Below are 20510 nucleotides of genomic sequence, written 5' to 3'. Positions count from 1 at the left end.
TTAATATGACAGGTAGTAAATGGAATATCAAAATGTGTCAAATTACTTCTTAATTTTAAAGAAAAACTAAAGAAATTTCTTTTGGGTTGGGGTTAGAGGCTATAGGAAATACATTATGTCACCGAAGGTCCTCACAAGTATAGAATGACAAGTGTGTGTGTGTGTGTGCGTGTGTGGAGAGAGAGAGAGAGACTGAGAGAGACTGAGAAAGACAGACGGAAACGTGAGCTGTGGTGTCACTGAGTCATTTTTCAGTGAGACAGCAGTGAGAGAGGATCATGCGGCGGATAAGCTTTCTTTCCCATCAGCTCCATTCTCATCATCGCCTTCATTCTCACCATCATCATCATTATCCCATAAATCCAACCAAGCCCAGCTGAGGAATAATGTCAGGGAACAACACCACGGGGACGACACAGGTGAGCGACTACACTTGCGTGCGCTTTTACGTGTCCACCGTGTCCTTCTCGGTGCTTCTCTTCTTCAACCTCATCATCAACTGGTCGATAGTCCGCGAGGAGCGGCTCCGGCGTCATGCCCGCTTCGTGCTGGTGTTCCACCTGCTGGTGTCTGCGCTGGTTCACCTGGGCATGAGCAGCGTCTTCTACTACCAGATCCACCTGGACGCGCGGCCGGGGCGCAGCGCCTGCCTGGTCATGATCATTGTTCTGATCAGCAGCGCCTCCAACATCCTCCTGACGCTCACGGTGATGGCTCTGGACCGCTACTGCGCCGTGTGCCACCCGATGCGCTACAGCGCCTCCTGCACCCTGGGGCACTGGCCCTGGCTGCTGGGCGTGATCACCTGGATGCTGGCTTTGGTCATCCCGTTCACTCTGCTCCTCCAGCCGGACTCCCAGGCCAGCAGAGACGACTATCACGGGGAGTGCGGCCAGGAGAAGCTGAGGAAAGGCGGACTGCAGAAGGTGGTGTTCATTGGTTTGTGCACGGTGCTCATACTGTACAGCTATGTGAGGATACTGGTGGAGGGGAGGCGGTTAGGGGTGCTCAATCGGCGCAACCGGGCCGGGTGTAAGACGATCGCCCTGCACGGCACCCAGCTGGCCGTTTACATCCTCCCCAACTTTGTGAGTTTCGTGCTGACGACTCTGTACGAACGAAAGTTCATTCAGACAGAGACCAAAGAGCTGTCCGCCGTGGTGATCTTTGCTTTCTTCAGTTTGGCGCAGTGTGTCGCGCCAGTTATTTACGGTTTGCGCAAAGAGGAACTAATGGAGCAGCTGAGTCACAGGTTCCCCTGCTGCTCCAGATACTTGAAGAGTGTCCTCGGCTGGACAGTGCGAGCCAGCTGGCAACACCCTCACCACAGAGCAAGGTATGTCCCACCGGCTGCCTTCATCTACATGTGGTCCTTCCCCACAGACACCAGGGCGCCTCTTTCTCACAAGAAACAGTAACTTCTGTAACCTCCAACAAAAGACTATTAATGGTGAACACATCATTATAAGCGTTAAATTAGTAACTTTGGGGTTGCCAGGTTGTGATCTCTGTTGGTGGTGAGTCATTAAACGCAGTAAAAGCAGCTCCACAGTCACAATTGGTCTTCACAAGTGTGTCATCTACCATAATGGGCGATAGAAATAGTTAGGAAGTCATGACCAATATGTTACTAAATCACTGATGAACGACTTTTACAATAATGAATCAAGTTTACAGTTGAAAAGACTGAAGACTGGTTTTTAAATGGATTGCAGTTCTTCCAGGAGATCACAGCTAAAAAAGTGTCTGTTGGAGGAGGGAAAGCACCAGGAGGAGATTTCGCAACCTGCCAATCCAAACTTAGTTCACACCTGATCAATAAAACACCTGTTAATTACTTTTTTTTTTTAACAATTAAATAAGACATTAGTTACAACGTCATCAGAAAGTGATGTCAGAATGGACGAAGTAAAACCACTTAATTTAAACAAAAACATTTTTCAAATATGTGGACATTTGAATATGGAAAAAAATCAGAAGTGTGGCGGGAAATATCTGTTAATTGAAATTTTCACATCCAAAGAAAACACTGTCACATGAAGTCACATGAAATGTCGACCTAGATTGGAAAAACAGCCAACTCATTCAAAACACACTTGTGGTTTACAGCTTTTTTTTTTTAATAGCAATAAGCCACATGGAGTAGATGAATTGCAGGGGTGTAGATAGATTTATTCACCCTGTGCACAGCAGGTGGTGGACACCTTCTCTTTCTTCTTCTGCCCACTATTATTCGGTTATGTTAGCTTAGCATACAGATTTTTTTTTCATTATTTCCTAAAAAGTAAACCTCGAACACAGACGTGAGAGTCGATCTTCTCAACTAACCCTTTGCAAAAAAAAGAAAATAATTATTTATTAAAATGACTAACTGTTTCTTAAACGGTTAAGGGGTCACAAGAAAGTGCTGAATCAAGTGTTAAAATCTAAAAATCTTCCCTCTTTAGAGTGAATTCTTTAGGGTGATTAATAACAAGAAAATGTCACTTAATCGAAAGAAACGTGTAAAACACTTCATTTGCATATAAGCTTTACTATTAGTGTGACTACTGCTACTACTATGACTAAAAGTGTAGTTAAAATGGACAGTAACCTCATCTGAATATAAAATACTTCCCTTTTAAGTGTTTTGGAGGTGTGACATCTCGCCACAGAAACACCACAGAAAGGGCACATGAGTTAATTCCTGAAGCTCCGGTGTAATTTTAACTTGTATTCACTGTCTTCTTCCCCTCAGGGAGCGGACACTGACGGCCCAGACCATCATCTCCCTGGAGGTTTCACAAGTCCCAGCGCAGGAGGAGGAAACTAGGAGTTGCTCACACGACTCACTCTCGTGTCAAGGTGATACGAGCAATGCCTGATGCGGGGAAAACAGCGGGTCAGGATGTCGACTGGCACAGGAACATGGCTGGGTTTTTTTTTCCCTCAGCTCAGGCCTGAAAGGAACTAAAGGGATCTCCCGGGACTTCATAAACCCCCCCGGGTCGGTCAGGAGATTTAGACCAGGATGTGCAGCGAGCGACTCGGGACATCAGCATGTTTATTATGTTGTGCTCTATTTTTTTTGACCACTTGTCTCAGACATGCGGATTCACAGTGGAGCGGCTCAGTGGCCAACAGAGTGTGTTTGCAGAGGGCTGGTCCAGAGATGTAAGATTCAAGTCTTCAGGTCACAAACACAACTTCTCTGACCTCGGGACTGCAAACACGCCTGCATCACGTGGGATTAAAAAAATGACTGGGATGGAGGATTTGATCTCACATGTCGTCTGGTGAATGTTGTTTCCATGTGTTCTTAACTTTGTGGACATTAAAAGTTGTGAGTTTAATGGCCTTGATCCGCTTGAATATTTCCAGCACCCTGAAACCAGAAGAGGGAAACGGTCACATACATTCAACATGGAAGTAAATACTAACAAATACATGAAGACATCTCATGGTTGATTTTACATCTTTATCAAAACCATTTGATAACATTTAGAAACTGATGCTTATTCACTTTCCTGTCAAGTTAGATGAGAAGATCGATACCACTCTCAATGGGTGCATGCAGATTGATCGATTAATGTATTGATATTACAAAGTTTTGTCAGTCACTCTGCTTCTCTGCTGCTGTTGTGTGGATGCATACACATTTGTTATTTATCATTAAAAGATTTTTGTTCACATCTATGTGATTATGTAGTTGACAGAGAATAGTAAGAAGAAATGTCCAACTTTGTGAAATTATTCAGATATTCATAAGTAACATACTAATTAATAATACATTCACTTCATAAATCGTTACATATTAATCTCCCCTGCATGATATTATTGAATTGAATAATGAATTGAATTTAGAGGCACTGACGGTACCTCTAACTGACGCTATCTGTTTCCCGTCTTTATGCTAAGCTAAGCTAACTGTGTCCAGGCTTTAGTTTCACATGTAAAGGACACCCATTACATCGATACCATTATCCAGCTTCTCATCTGTAGATAACTATCAGCATGAAAGTGAATTTACATATTTCTCAAAATGTTCAGGGGTGCAACTTGTAATTATTTTCTTAATTACTCACTTGTTGTCTACATTATGCCTCAAATGAGTGATAAAAAAAAAAATGCCTGTTATCAGTTCCCAGAGCTCCAAAATGGCATTTTCAAAATGTCTTTTTTTCCAACCAAGTGTCTAAAACCTGAAGATATTCAATTCACAACGATCTGCAACGGGGCAAAGCAAGAAATCCTCACATTTGAGAAACTGCAACCAAAGAATATTCAGCATTTTTGCCTGAAAAATGACAATTCATATTTTTGTCAATATATTAATCCACTAACCATCGCAACTCTAAAAATGTTTAACTTTAGATACAAAATAGCTTTAGTTTAACACTAATCTAAAAACTTTCTCAAAGCAAAGCTGACTTTTGTGTTTGTTTGAATGCTTCCTCACTTTCAAGATTTACCACAGAACAAAGAAGTTATAGCATCTACAGGCAAAAGCAAAGACTGCCATCTTGGTTGACTTTTGGCACGGTTGCAGTTGAGTCTGTCAGGTATTTCTTTTAGTCAGACCAGTCGGGGCCACACGCCAGGGAAATTCTCAACGTTTTAACCACATGGCTCATGAAGCTGCACCGCAGCCCTCATCATCTCTAGACTAACCCCCGCAGAAGTTACACTTGACAAGTCTGCATATAAGGGCAGGAAGGGGTTCCTGTTTGTATTATACAACGGCATCTCTGCCCCGGAATACATGTGGTGGCAAAGCGCTTACTGCCATTCCTGTAAAGTGTTGTTACCCTGGAAGAGCCCGGGCTGCAGAAGTGAAAGCAAAGTTGCAGATTATAATGAATACAACAGAAATAGGAAGTAAGAGTGGCAGGAAGGGAGAGAAACATTTCTTTAATAGGATTTTTTTTTCTTTTCCTTTTCTGCTGCACACTAATATTTAATCGGTTTTTACCAGTTAAAAAAAACAGGCAGAGCCCTGACAAATGACAAAGAGGATCAGATAAACAGATAGACAGCCAGATCAATAGGTTCTTTATTTGTTATTCCCAATAGAATTGTGTTGTTAAAACCAAAAAGCTCAAAGCAAATCTGCACAAACATTGCAACTCCAACAAAACAGCTGAGACAATCATCATATGTAACAGCAGCACTCCTTGTCACAAACTTGCAGATATCTTAAGTTTAATGGAAGCCGTACAGTCAGTCAAAAACCCTAAGTCTGAGCAGTTATTTACAGTTAATGATGCCTGCTACCTTTAGCAGAGAAAACAAACACTCCGTCTTTCGAAACTAACGTGACAGGCATTAGTAAAGAGTAGAGAATGAGACCTGCACATCTTGTGCTTGACTCAAGTCATAGCAGGAACTTCAAACAGCATCTGTGGACCGGTTTGTAAGGCAAAGGCTTTGCTCCTGATATTTAATGCGTCTGTGATGAGCACCAAGTGAGTTTAATCAACATGCAGAAAGGCATTAAAGCACATAAACACCACACCATTATATATACTGTACATCCGAACACAATGTAGATAAGTGTACAAATTCAAAGGCAAAATCTGTCCTTTAAAATTCCTTTGTATATAAATTAAACTGCTTAAAACACATTAGTTCAATACTATTCACTGGCCTCTTTAAGTTGCATTGTTGTTGTTGTTGTTCTTACGTTTAGTCATCAGACAAAAATAACACCACAACTTCACGTTTCAGCAGAACAAATGATGAAACCTTTCAATCAGTTGCAGTTATGAAGGCAGAGAGATAAAGTAAATGGTGCATTTAAAAGCTCCATGCACACATTCGAGACATTCTGTCATCAGTGGTTCTTCAGGTAGTAGGGTTGAAAAATCTGTGGATTTTTTGTACCTATTGTCCGATAAAAAATTTTTTTTTTTTTTTTACGTCATATTGATAAAAACTTCAGCCCAATTTCTAGAGGTTGTTAGTTGGAATGAAATCAATAAATGACAGAAATACAGGTTCGCAAAGAGACCAAAGCTGATAACAATCAAGATAACGCATTATAACGAACCCATAAGTTTCAAATTTTGATTCCTTGGTAAAAGATATGAATCATATCAGCCCTAGGTTGCAATCGCTGATCACTACAAGAATGCTTAATCTTAAAGTTCTGAAAAGGCGCCACAGTGCAGAAAAGGGGCGCCCCATGTGAGCGTGTTCACCGGGGTGTCATTTTTACATCACTGCCCATCAGAGCTGGAGCCGATAATTGGCCGTGACCACTGCAGAGTCATTTGACCCGGGACTGAATCCCGATTGTACCCTTTTCACTGTGACGACAAAAGCCAGATGTTAGTGGGTGTTGGCGGATTTTCTGTCCAGTGTAAAAGGGGCTATAGAGAACGGATTGAATTGCTCAGGAGGCAGAGTGGGCCGTCCACATGTCACACTATCTTTGGGGGGCGAGACACTGAACCCCAAATTGCTCCTGATAGTCAGATCACCCCCTTTTGCATGATAGCTCGCTGCCACCAGTGTGTGAGTGAGCGAGCGCTTTAAAAATGCAGCCATTTTACCATTTACCACTGATGTGTGATGGAGCAATAAAAGTTGATCAGTCTGAGGGAACTTGGTGCGGATTACCCAGAATCTGGTGAGAGATGGAGGGAAATGAAATAAAAAAAAAAAAAGAAAAAGGGAGTGTGGTGCGTTTAGAAACCCAGGGGGTGAGGAGAAACCACTCCGCCGTTCTCCACCATGGCTGTAGAGATGGAGCGCAGGTTCTTGAAGAGCCGCCTGGAGTCGCTGGATTGCAGAGTCTTGATGTCGCGTGTGACCCTCTCATAGGCCTGAGGGATGAAGGGAGCATTAAAGCAAGTTCAAATGTTTCTTTCATGACACCACCTTTTTGGAATCAGGACTAGATGGAAAATTATGGCTAAAGATGGGCTGTTTACTGACTTTATAATATGCAATTCATTAATAAGTAATGATACGTTAGTTTGAACTTGATTTCTTGGAGAAGTGGCATTTGCACGTGAACTGGAGCTGTGTAGTAATCTATTATCAGTTGGTACCAGAGTCAATGAATGAATAGCTGTGGCCTCCTATTGTCAATATTATCCAGGTTACAACTATTGTAACGTTTTCAGAATCACACAGACTCATCTAAACAAGTCATCAAAATTAAGGATTATAGTAATTTCTGGCATTTTTTCAGCGTGTGTCTTACCTCCATACACCAGCTCTCACACAGCATCTTTTCGTGCTGAGCTGAGGCATTGCCCTGACTCAGAGAGCGTGAAGCCCTGCAGAGGAGAGGAAAAACACATGAGAAACGTCTCTCTCTGTGGCGTAGGAGTGTTCGTGTGGAAACAAAGGCCATAAAGAAAATGAGTTGGAGTGCACAGCATGAGAAGAAGAGTGAAGGAGTAAAAAGGGGACAGAGTTAAAGGTCGTGAAGAAGAAAAAAAAAATAAAAAGCTGACTGAGTTTTGAATTTGAATGTTTGCGTACCGGGACAGGACGACCACCATGGCGTACAGGTCAATGGCACAGTCCGCGACTCTCTTCAGCACAAACTGCTCATCTGAAACAGGACAGTGCTTGTTCAGATGACTTATCACAAATGTATTACACTATCATAAAACAAACATACCTGCAGACAGTTGGGGCTTTTCTCTACGTTTTTTTTTTTTTTTTTTAAATTCAACACCTACAAGGGTTTTTTCTCACCTTCACACATGCACACACTCTCACTTACCAATGATCTTCTTGCCATGTTTTATAAGCAGTTCCTCAACGACGGCTCCAAACTGTTCGATGGCTTTAACTGTCTAGAAAGCAAAAAAATAATAAAATATAAAACACACACACAATGGTCAGAGAGAAACAAACATGACACATGTACATGTACATCAGTAATTAGAGGCAACAAAGCAGAAAAATTCTATATCATGTGCTTTCATACTGTCATTGGACACCCACTCACTCAAGGCAAATTGCTTTGGGGAAGCCCCCTACACAAATGCCTTAGACAGTAACATACCAGGTCCCCGCTGTGTGCCAGCTCAGGATGTACGGTTCCCTGCAGTGTCAGGCCTGTGCCCAAACCTGCCTTCCTACAGAGTAAACAACAGAAGACAGTTATATCAACATGGCTGAGGAAGTACAAATGCACTTACCCACTAACCACAACAGCCACTTGGTGAAAACAGCTCAATACCAATTAGTCCTCCATTAGTTTCTATGCTGAATCTGTTCAGCCACAGTGCTGCTGTTCACAAGCCAACAGACAGTGATGCACGACTCAACTACAAAGAAAAGTCACTTAAAGCCTATGCAATGACTGCATGACTGAAACATGCGGCTCGTCCTGTGCACAGTGCGTTTAAGGGCCGGGTATGACATGCTGTTAAACCACAGGTGTTTATACCTGATCTGACCACAATCAAAGGCAGGGTGAAAAGCCAGAGAGGGGTGAGGTGCAGTTCCCGTTAAATAAGGTAACAACATCGCACATTTTCCGTCAGTCTCGTTCGTAGTGTCGCAGGTCTGGCCAGTGGCGCAGTGTGAAGTGTGTGAGCATGCCAGATACTGAGAAAGTTTGTGTAAGTTGTTGTAATCTGCACCACAGGACAGTGTGAACACATAAGAGAGCTGTACATGTAAGACTACAGACTGAATGAGGCCAGTTGCAGTTTTCTGCACATAAGCAATCCTCTGTGTGTGTGTGTGTGTGTGTGTGTGTGTGTGTGTGTGTGTGTGTGTGTGTGTGTGTGTGTGTGTGTGTGTGTGTGTGTGTGTTGCAACCTTTTGGCTCTCTTGGTGATTTCTCCAGCAAGCAGCCCAGCGTTGCCGATCGGGTTCTTCAGGGCTTTCTGTAAACCCTTCAACTGGTTACCAGCATTCTGGAAGGAGGCAGAGAGAGAGGCGCGCATGAGATATCAATGATGAAGACGACTGATTTAAAGCGCTGAAAACATATTTTCTCTCCTTATTTTTAGTGATGGGATCCTACATGAACAGTTCAGCATTTGAATCAGAATCAGAATCAGCTTACAGCCGGTTGGATGTTCGGTCACTGTTACTAGTATGTGAAGAAACCACACACACGCACGCACGAGCACACACACACACACACGCACGCACGCACACACACACACACACACACACACATGCACACACACTTTGAGTGATGAATTGTTCTTCCTGTAGATGTTGTTGTTTGTTTTTTTTTTACTTTGACTGTGGCTTATCTAGTCACAAATATCTGATGTTAAAATATATATTACAAAATACACACTAACAGAACAAGTCATGCCCCCTTTCATGCCTTGACTTGCATCAGACTCACAACAGTTCTAGGATAAGACGTTACATGGTTTATGTATAAAACATGATGTAATCTTTACCTCAAAATCTTTGACCCAACGATGGGAGGCATGAGAAGTGTGGCCTAATACAGCAGGATTTCATTTAAAATAATGCGGTTCTCTCCACCATTAGTTTAAACTGTCTCAAAGTTTACTTCCTATATATTGAGGTGGAGGAATCCAGACCACAGCAATGAAACACCATCAACTGCTGTTTCAGTTTCTCTGCCTTTTATTTTTAAAAGACCAAGACATCAAAAATAAAAATCACAGTGTTCATCAGCGTTGGTAGATTGTGCGGTTTCCCACCAACCTATTAGGCTACTTTTTATTTGAGCAGGTGGGTGAAATGGTTTGGAGAGGCTTGTGGTAATTTGAGCTACTTTTTGCTTCATCAAGTTGGATAATTTAAAGTTATCATTATTATTCTAATGTACTGGTTCCTCCTCTCTTCCAAATAGCAGTCAATTACAGAGTTGAGTCTTTACTTTAAGAAACAGAGACTGACAAGTGTTAGGAAACACATGCCCAACAAGGATCCTTAGTGTAAAATAAGAATAAGGAAGTTGGTACTTGATAACCCATCAAAATCTTCAAGCTGTAGCAGTATCTTGTAAGTTGCATAGGAAGTACTGTTAAGAGTTTTAGACAGCAAGCAAAGATCACTTCCTCCCCAAAGAGCATCTGTACTTTTCCACACAGACATTATCAGATCACCATCGCTGATTCTAGGAAAAACAATACAACACAGGGGTTTTGTGTTACCTGGAAACCATTAAGGGCCACAAAGAGCCTCAGGATGTCATTGGTGCCCTCGAAGATTCGGAAAATCCTCAGATCCCTCATTACTCTCTCTACTCCAGAGTCCTGAGGAAACAGATACAGGAAAATGAGGAACTCCCACCTCTTTGCAGCAAATCATGTGCAGAATTAAGCTGCAAAAATCACATATGACACATAATTTACCACTGAGAATGAATTGAGTGTAACTTTCTTTGAGAATACTGAGCTGCGATATTCATCATACAAAACACTTTCCCACACAAGTTAAAATAAGGTGGTGATAACTCCAGGTGTGAACACTAATAAAGACAACCACTGTTCGTTTTAAAGCAAAAGTACAAGACAATGTAGGTATTTTAGTCAGCGCAGATGATGCATTGTATCCAGAAGAGCAGAAATGAAAATGTTCAGGGCACACTTCTGACTTAACTTCCTTAGTGAAATGAAACACACAGTCAAAATGCACTCAGTGAGCAGAACTAATCAAAGCCTGCTGTATCAGTGTTTTTCCCCCCCTCTTCCTTTTCGATAGCTCATGCCCGACAACTAATTTCACAGTCGAAGTGCAGAAACATGAAGGAAGTGGACAAATAACAAAAACATCTGCAGTGTATCAACACAACAGAACAGCCTATAATAAGTACATTTCTTAAGCTTAATATGCTCAATTTCTGTCAACGTTTTTAGTGTAAATTGTTCTGTTGTTAAGCTAAATTGCTTTAAATTGTGCAGGTTATTTTTCCCACCCCATGTAAGTACTTGCAGATCACAGTCTGATTTGCCACCTCTGCAGCAGGTTCTTCAAAGTATCTGGGCAGACTTTCCACTGTATTGAGGCAAAGCAACACGTGTGTGCGAGAGGCGGCCTCCTGGATCGTTTGGTTTATTTTAAGAACAGCAACAATATTGTTGACACAACTTTACGTCGCCCCCATATTTTCAACTAGCTTATGCCGGTCTATTCTTGTTTTGTTTTTTTTAACTTGAGGAAACCATCAGTGTGGTTTTTATTCTCTGAGAGTCAGCGAGTTGTATGTGACTCAATACTACACTGGTATGACAGAGTATATGTGGCCTTATACAATGATATATACTATATATATAAGTGTTTTCATAGAAACAAAGCTGTATCTAAATGGATGCATTTAGAGCAGCAAACTTTGCACTCTTATTGCCGGCTGATGTCATCACTAATGAGTTGAGTATAGAAATACGATGTTAAATAAATACGTTGAGAAATCACTGCAAATACAGAATCAGCGATATGCTAATATTGTCGGATCAGTACACGGTGATGTGGTGAAGCAGGAAAGAGTTCCTTCTATAATCAATAGTAGCAGGAACTGAGGAGAATCAGGAAACTGGGAACTAAAGGTCACATACCTGATTGATTTTCCACTGTATGTGAAGAAGCAAGAAGACTACGCAAATAGATGGATAACAGATTAAGAAATGAAAAGATTTGTTTGAGACAATAGAGACATTGTCATGTTGTTTGTAGTTAACTGATTCCCGTAATGTTTGAAGTTTCAAAGGAGACACATGACTGAAAACCCAAGAATGACTGTTGGCAAAGTATCAGAGATCTTTATTTCTGCGTTAGTACTTAACTGCATTATAACAACTGGCAATGTTTTGTGTCTCTTGGTTACTTGTTCACTCGTGATTTCTGCTCCCTAATAACTTTAGGGTTCATAATAATTAAGTCCACCCATCGTCCTAATGCTTGATGATTGTGTGAATGAATGTTGTCCACAAGTTGTAGCAGCACTGAAAACTATTCCGTAATAGCTCCAAGGTTGGCAAAAATCCTGTCCCCAGAGCGCAGACTTCAGCTGCAGTCAGCAACTCTGGCACAGGAAATGCTAGTTAAGTTGCTATGTTTCTAAACCGGGTCTGGAAAAGTTCCTGCTATGTGCATATTGTGGTAAAAACACTAGTAAATCCCAGACCTATTAAGACTCTACATCTGAGTTCTTGGAAAAGTTCTTGGGGTGAAAACTGGCTCTACTATTCTCAGAGGAGGGAGTTCCTAAAAAAAAAGAAAGTCCTGGGATTTTGGGCTAAAACTTTGGGCTAAGACTTACTCATCACTGCTTATACATATAGTCAGCCAGCTAAAGCGACTGTAACATTGCTCATCTACCTTGAGAAATAGTTGTTCGATTAACTTGTTGTGTTTGCTTTTTGCGTACTCTATATGTACACAAATGCTAAAATTCAATAACTGGTGACAACACAAACTGCTGGCGTGTATTTTTGTATTTATGTGGCTTCAGCTTCGTCGTCTTTTGTATGTAACAGGATGTGGACTGAGCACTCACCTTCATGAAACCCATGCCGCCCATAACCTGTATACACTCATCAGTCACAGTCCACGCCGCTTCCTGTCACAATTGGGGGAAACAAACAAACAAACAATTACACAAACACACACACACACACAAACACGCACGCGCGCGCGCACACACACACACAATCATCTTAATTTAGTAAACAAGTCTCGAGACATCCACTTCCCCTACCACCATATGTCTTCAGTTTTCCACAGAATAAGGAACCTTATAAATGTTATGAAAGACGTGCTGTGTTTATCGGCACCCTAGCTTGTGTAAGAAGTTATTAACATACATACAAAGTATAAAATTGGACTAATGCGAAATTTTCTAAAAACCTCCCTGGTTTCCATGAGAGATGGTTTTAAAAGCAATTATCACAATCAGCCAGGCACTATGGGAACTATTAGCACCTCTGGTATGCCTGTTAAACCACTGAAACTGTTGAGTCCTTACAGAGGCAAAGATTTTGCTGATGGCAGCTTCTATCTGGAACTCAGTCGCTCCACTGTCCATGTTGCCGCTGATCATGTAGGCCATTGACTGTAAGAAGACACAGAGAATGCAATGTCAGAGTGGATTTATAACATTTTTTTTACAACATATTTTCTGCAACAGTAAAAAATAATGCAAAGATTACACACTGTGACTATACAAGTGTGAAAGTGGTTTAATTTAACGAGAATTCGTGCTGAAAACATCTTTGCTTAGCAAATCAAAATCGTATTTCTTTTAAAACACATGCTTTACAGTAAGCATAAACCAGCGACATGCCACAACAACAGAGTCTGATTATGCTGTGCACAGCGAAGTTTGTGGGTAAAACAGGAAATGACACCTGATGTTGAGAGACAATGGCAATATTTAGTACCATACCGCCTTCATTAAACATCTCAGTTTCAATATAGCTGAGAAACATGACAATCAGACTGGAGTACAGGTTAAAAATCCACTGTTAGGTAGTCTGACCTCAGTGACGTAGTGCAGCATCGCCATGCGCGCCATCTTCTCCTGGATGGCCCCGTAGTTGTGGATCTTGCTCCCAAACTGGGTTCTGTTGGCTGCGTGATCCACCTGATTAAAAGAGGAAAATCACCTTCACTGTCACACTTTAATTCATAGTTACAGGCAGTGTCTTCACTGACTAAACACGTCATTCCTCTTACAATAGCACATGAGAACACACAGATTTTGTCCCCCATACACATGCGTCTCCAACTCAGCTTATAAAATATTGAAGACAGGGAATTTCCAATTTGAACCTCTTTAAAGGTTTCTATGCTGTTCTCTGTTCTATGGAATCTCATAAAAGCACAAACAGCAAAATAAATATAAGCGGCTTTTTGTAATCAAGTCGGATGGATTTTACAGTCTACAGGAAAGTTATATGCATACAAGCCATTAAAGAATGTATAAGCTAAACTTTGTTTAGGGAGAAAAGAATCCTGTTTACTGTGAGTGGAGCAGCATCTGACAGCAACAGTAGGACAGTATGGCAGTAATTATTCATTTTAATAATTCATAGTGTTTAACTTTCTGTTAGAAAAAAAAATCCCCATTATTTGATGGTTGCAGCTTCTCAAATGTTAGAATTTGCTGCTTTTCTATGTTTCACTTTAATGAACTTCAATGAATATTTTTGTTTGATTTCATATTGTTGGTCAAATGAGACGAGAGATCTGAAACAGTCAGCCACAGCATTTCCAAATTTTTCTACTTATAACAGACTCAACAAAAAGGATCATTAGCACTGAAGCAATGTCCGCGCACGATAATCAAATTTATCAATGCAACTTTACTTTCTGTGCTCTTCAACACAGAAAGGATTGTTTTAGTTTTAGACACATTTCAGTGACATAAACACATTATTGACCATTGATTAATCACTTTCAAACCTTTTTGAACCATATAACGTGTTGAAATCTTTTACAGTGCAACAATGGCCACTGCATTAACCACTTTGCAATCATATAACATGACAAGACTGATTGTTCTGCGGTGAAATTAGTCACACGTTTCCAGTGTCAGAAAGATGATGCAACTACCAAACAGGCTGAATTAAATTTCAAAAATGAGTCTGTTGTTTCTTTGGTACGTTAAACTACTGCCTGTGCAACAGTATCAGTACACAAAGCTCAAAATGATCACATTTAAGACACTTCTCTCTCTCTTTATGAGCTTGTTATAAAAAACATTAGAACATACATGCAGTATCTGGTCACATGCTCAACCCAGAATAAGGCTTGAGAAAAACAACACACATGACCAGAGCACATTTGAATCTTCAGCATCTCTAACCTAAGCAGGAAGTTGCATAGCAGAAACAGGCCCTACCAAACTAGAAGATGGGGAATTTCCCACAAACCCACAACGAAGGAAATACAACACTGAAAGAGGGGGTGTAACCAAGACGACACAGATAAGGGTCCATGCAGCATTTACAGAGACTTGAAGCTGTGAACTAAAGATAAATGTCTAATTCATGAGAACAGCTCAGCGCCTGTTGTCATCCATGACACCATTTCCTTAGCTGTCTACATTTATTATGCAATAGGTAGTTTACTCACAGCTTTGGTGATGACTCCCTTCATGGTTCCAGAAAGGGCGGCTGCCATGCCAAATCGCCCATTGTTCAGGATGTTCATGGCGACCTTGAAACCTCCACCCACCTCGCCCAGCACACAGTCGGCTGGCACGCGAACATTATCAAAGTAGACCTCGGCCGTGTTGGACGCCTTGATGCCCATCTTCTTCTCTGGAGGGCCACTGCAAGCAAGAATACGGGACAAGAGAGTTTTAGGGCGTACGAATAAAAAGAGGAATTTCAACCTGAAACGGCCCATTAGTCATTTACACAAATTACGCTTAATCATAGCTGATAAAGTTTGTCACACTTTGGTGACACAGACAGTAAAGGGAAGGGTTCTCACTGTGTCACTCCTCCGAAGCTCCTCTCCACGACGAAGGCTGTGATCTTGTCCTTCATCTCCCCAGTCTTGGGATCCTTCATGGGTGTCTTGGCAAAGACAGTGAAGATCTCAGCCAGGCCTCCATTGCTGACAAGAGAAAGAGGTCATCAGATCATGGGAGAACACAAGCAGCTTTTTGCCATTACACTGTATTATTGGACATATTATACAGTGCTGCCTCCTGGCGGTGAAAGTAGCAAGAGAAAGGAACATTTTCTGGATACTTGTGCTGTGTCCTCACCTGATCCAGATCTTGCTTCCACTGAGAGTGAAATATTGTCCGCAGGGGGACTGAACAGCCGTGGTCTTGATAGAGGCGGCATCAGAGCCGCTGGCTGGTTCAGTCAGACAGAAGGCGGCTACATGCTCACCTGCAGCGAAAAACACGCACAAGTACATGCACAACAGAAATATTAAACAAGTCATCATGTTACTTCTCAATACAATGAAAACCCTTGGTTGAAGAGATAAACAATACTGTTATTGTCACCGAATCCAGTGAAAAGACAAAATGCCACCTTTAAAAATGCATAATTGAAGAAGAACATGACTCAGAGGTAAAAAACAACCAACGTCCCTGGTTCAAGTTCAGCTGAGGACCTTTGTTGCGTGGTGCCCACCGCCTCTTTCTCCCTTATTTCCAAATCTACCTCTCACAGCGCGACTGATACTGGACTTTTGTGACCAATGTTGATATTTGAGAGTTTAAATAAATTTTCTTTATACAACCCCTGATATGAATTAACATTTCGATTAGGTTCCCATGAATCTGTTTTGGGCAGAACATTTTACAGTTGAAAAATAAACACACTGCTCTCTGGTGGACAAACTATAGAATGGTGAAACTGTTTCACAACATATCTTTGGCTGACATATACTGTATGACAATACCAATACAATTTTGAGTTCTCAAAACTCACCTTTTTGGAACTACTTGAAATGTTTTGTGACATATCCCATTATTATGAGGAAAACTACAGACATTGAAATGTATTCTAAGTCAATCCTACATAAATCATCAGCTGTCATAACTAAATCCATAAATCCACCAAATCCACATCTAGAAATAGTCCCCGACAAATGCACTATTTACTCCTCTGTGAGAAACCTCTCCTTGAAGATAAAGCGCGCAGCTATTTTAGCAAATGATTTGCTTTTTAAAAAATGAGGAAGGAGTCATTAAGTGTCTTGGGTTTGGAGTGGATTTGCTAACACTAATAAAACACAGAATATCACCAGCCTTATCCTATCAAGAGCATGTTTGAGTCAAGCAATATACAACTAAATATGCATCTAAATCGAGATACTGACAATGCAACGTCAAAAGTTGGTCATTTTACCTGTAGCAAGCTTAGGCAGGTACTTCTCCTTCTGTGCTGGATTCCCAAAAAGCAGGATCCCCTTGAAGCCAATTGACTGGTGCGCTCCCAGAGTGATGCCAACGCCCAGATCATGGCTGCCAACGATCTCGACCAACCGGGCATACTGCAAGATGGACGGATATTGTCACATTAAACTCACAGCACCCACATGTTTACAGAGCTGTCTGACCCAAGCAGCAGCTAGACAATATTTACTATTGTGTGTGTATTACAGAGTAAACCTAATCAAGCAGACGGACCTGTGTGTTTGAGAGGCCGAGGCCGCCCAGGTCAGCTGGCACCTGTAGGCCAAAGGCACCCATCTCCTTCAGGCCCTCCATGGTGTGATCCTCCACCTTCTCCAAGGCATCGTTCTTGGCAGGATCATTCACCTCCTGTTCGCAGGAAGCAGAAACACAGAAGGTGAGGGGTGACTAAGAGTTGTAAAGAGGCTATCAGCATGAAATCCGACAAATTTATCCATGAGCTCCAAGAGGTTTCAAATTACCTCAAAAAATTTGCCGACAGGCCCCACAAGCTCTCGGAGGAACTGCTCCTGCTCCTCATTGAGGGCTACAGGACAGAGAAGAGTGATTACACTGCTACCTTTCTTTCCAAGTTCCACAAAGATATTTAAAGAAATGTTGGCATCTTTTAAAACAGATATTAACAGGAATGTCCTCTGATTTACCTGAGGGGAAGGGAAACACTTGGGGAGTCACAATCTGCCCCTTGAAAATGTTGACAGCAAATGATTTGGATTCCTGTGGGAAATTAAGTCAAACATAGTCAAGCTTGTGCAAACACAAACAGAATATCCAACAGAGTTAAAGATGTCCTTAGCTGTCAACTGTGTATCTGTTGTGTATCCCTGAGGTTCAACAAGTCTGTTAAATGCATTTTCTTCCTCATAAAAGATTTCTAAAGCTGATTTTCAAAAACATTTTGCTACCTGCATATTTTATTATTATTTATGTTTACTAGCTAACTAACTTCTTTTCTGCTGCCTTGCGTGAAGCTATTTGTGGGACTGTATAACCACGAGTACATGGACATGCCTCCAAATAAAATTCATTAAAAACTTCTCCATAGTGATACAAGAGGTCAGAAGTTCGACGGGGGACCTTTAATTCTGCAGACGTGATTCATACAGTGATGTGTAGCAATGGTGGCAAATCTTAACCGCTTTGAAAAATACTGTTTAAAAGCCATTTACAACACAGAATGATGATATAAATATAATAATGAATTTACATACATCAGCAACTGTCTTCTTTTCCACTTTAGTGGCAGTTTCACTGCCGACTGCTGCTGGCTTCTCCAGCACCGCCTGAAGAGGAACAGACACAAGACACAGAGAATAACTTAAAAACAGTTCATCGGTTCAATAAAAAAAAAAAAAATGTATTATAAACTGTAAGAAAATGAAGCTCCAAACACATTTGGTGCAAAAATCAATAATAATAGATAAAGTAAAAGTACATCTTGCAATAATTCAGTCATAGTTAGAGCAAAGCAGTTTGACTTAGAGCCTTAAATTTATTAAAATTTATCTAAAATTATAAAATTTATAAATGCCTCTATATGAACTGGCAAAACTAATTCACTGCTTTTTCATGTTTGTAGTTAGTGAGAGAGAAGGGGACTGTTCAGGGGACACTGTTTTAGGTGATTATAGGATAGAATGATTATGAAAACTGAATGAATGAAAACTGAATATATACTATGTTGATCATGCGTCATTACCAAGCTGCTGAGCTGCAAGTAAAATCATTATTTTAAGATCTTGACACTGTCAGACAAAATAAACAATAATACAGGTTAATGAAAGCGGCTGTGCTGTGAAATCTGCTTTGTTGACATTTAAAATTCATGATCAGAGAAATTTAGAAGCAATATCATTTTATTACACCTTAATTACAGCCACAATTCATCCATTACCAGATGTAAATGAACTGCAGATATGTCACATTTTTCCTGCTTGTAAAACAAGAAAAACGTTGGCTTAACCATCCTGAATTATAAATGTGGCTTCAGAAGAATAAACACTCCACTTCTGAAATACAAGAATCTGCTGCAACTTATAAGAAAAAAAAACAAAACAATCTTTTCTGATTTCATTTCAGAAACCCTCACCAGCACTTTCTTGTGTCTTATTTCTTTAAATGAAAAAATCTAATAAATGTCTAAGCACTTGTGCTGTGGCACTGAACAGGCTTTTAATTGTTTTGTTCAAAAAGCAAAAAGAATAAACTCCCACTTTTGGACGACATCCAGCTCATGCTCCCATGTGATATGACTGCAGGTATTGTAAGTTGGCTCAAACGAATTTAAAACAAGTAATAATAAGTAAGTATACGCAAACAAATAATTAATTATTTAATAAGTAATACGTAATAGAGGAAATACATTTTGTTCAATTGATTATTGTTAGGTTGATATGCAGCACTGTTTGACATCTTCTGACAACTGTCTGTCCTGAACCCTGTCCTGGACAACTGTAGTGTCACCCACATTCATGGTGTCACCTTTATCAAGGAGTCACGTGATCAGCGAACTTTCACCCACTTCCAACGGGAGGGGATGCCAACGTTATGTCATCCAGCCACTGAACAACAATCCGAGCATATTCTAAAAACACTGAATGCTACAAAACATATCTTATAAAATGCAAATCACTGGGAATATGAACCTTAATGAAGGCTAATGTTATTGTACCTGTGCAGCTTGGCTTGCGTAAAGACGGGAGCTTTGCACACCAACCACAGCCCTGGTCTGCCGCTGACCTCTGTAGCCCAGACAAGGATACATAGGTCATTTTGAACATTGTTAGCAATTTCGTTATTATTAAAGCATTTCATATTCGTCAAGACCCAATACGTTCAATAATAGCTATAAAAATGACTTACCCAGACACAACGGGAGGAATCCTGAGAATGGTGCCACACAATGCGGAAGACTGAGTCACTTTGCGAAGCAGCATGATTATATTTTGTTCTAAAGTGGAAAACAAACAGAATTCACCGTGATTAGTTAAATAACACAGACAAGTTATGAAACGAGGGCGGCTAGCTAACGGTGAAAATAGCGGGCAGCTATGCTACGTAACGTTTTGTAACTTGACCACTTTTGATTCGGTGTTTTACTTCTTCGTAGAAAAATAAAACAGCAGTGGCGCGTTAAAACATTTATATTCCTTCTAGCGAAAACCAAAGACACCAGTTATTAATCACAGACCTGTACAAGTTATGTTATATCACGTCCCCAACGACCGGGCAGAAGCCGACTGACTGGTCCCCTACTGACCTGATTTTTCCTCTTCTGTTGTCTTCCCAACCGCGGTGCTTCATGGGATACGTAGTTTTACAGTATCGGGGTGGCCCGAGAGACTTCTCCAAACAGCGTAACTGAATTGAATACAAGAAATGCACCTGAAAAATTTTAATTTGATTAAATAGAAACACATTTTAAAAACAACAGAAGAATAAAATTAGAGCAAACGTATTCAATAAATAAATAAAAAAAATACTAAAAATACTAAATAAATAAGTGGAAGTTGTGCTATATAATATACTGTAGACTTCATTCTGTTCGCAAATTCTGAGATTTATAGTAAAGTCAAAATTATTTTTTGAATTGACAAACCTGTACATAACTACATTTATGTATATAGAATTCTGCTATTATCACATTGTTATTACGTAAAGAAGAAACTCAAAACTATTGCCC

The 20510-nt window shown here is 40.7% G+C and overlaps 2 protein-coding genes across 2 annotated transcripts; one reads left to right on the top strand and one right to left on the bottom strand.

The window, feature by feature from the left end:
• Positions 1–95: 95 nt before the first annotated feature.
• Positions 96–3673, top strand: zgc:194312 (uncharacterized protein LOC794943 homolog). The gene is made up of 2 exons (XM_056369166.1): positions 96–1336; positions 2738–3673. The coding sequence occupies exons 1-2, from the start codon at positions 387–389 to the stop codon at positions 2862–2864; spliced, it is 1077 nt and encodes a 358-aa protein (XP_056225141.1). The 5' UTR covers positions 96–386; the 3' UTR covers positions 2865–3673.
• Positions 3674–5010: 1337 nt separating this feature from the next.
• On the bottom strand, positions 5011–20098 carry acadvl (acyl-CoA dehydrogenase very long chain). Its single transcript, XM_056369165.1, has 21 exons — positions 20019–20098; positions 19691–19778; positions 19500–19569; positions 18040–18111; positions 17473–17545; positions 17290–17354; positions 17042–17176; positions 16761–16905; positions 15662–15791; positions 15382–15507; positions 15019–15217; positions 13421–13525; positions 12908–12994; positions 12440–12502; positions 10098–10199; positions 8770–8867; positions 8006–8078; positions 7721–7793; positions 7474–7546; positions 7190–7265; positions 5011–6806 (listed from the first exon to the last, which is right to left on the bottom strand). Exons 2-21 carry the CDS (start codon positions 19762–19764, stop codon positions 6669–6671), a joined length of 1977 nt encoding a protein of 658 aa, XP_056225140.1. The 5' UTR covers positions 19765–19778; positions 20019–20098; the 3' UTR covers positions 5011–6668.
• Positions 20099–20510: the final 412 nt, after the last annotated feature.

The sequence above is a fragment of the Seriola aureovittata genome, chromosome 23 (assembly GCF_021018895.1).
Source record: "Seriola aureovittata isolate HTS-2021-v1 ecotype China chromosome 23, ASM2101889v1, whole genome shotgun sequence".
NCBI lineage: Eukaryota > Metazoa > Chordata > Actinopteri > Carangiformes > Carangidae > Seriola > Seriola aureovittata.
Note: the sequence above shows the minus strand (reverse complement) of the source record. Positions and strands in the feature narration are given on the sequence as shown.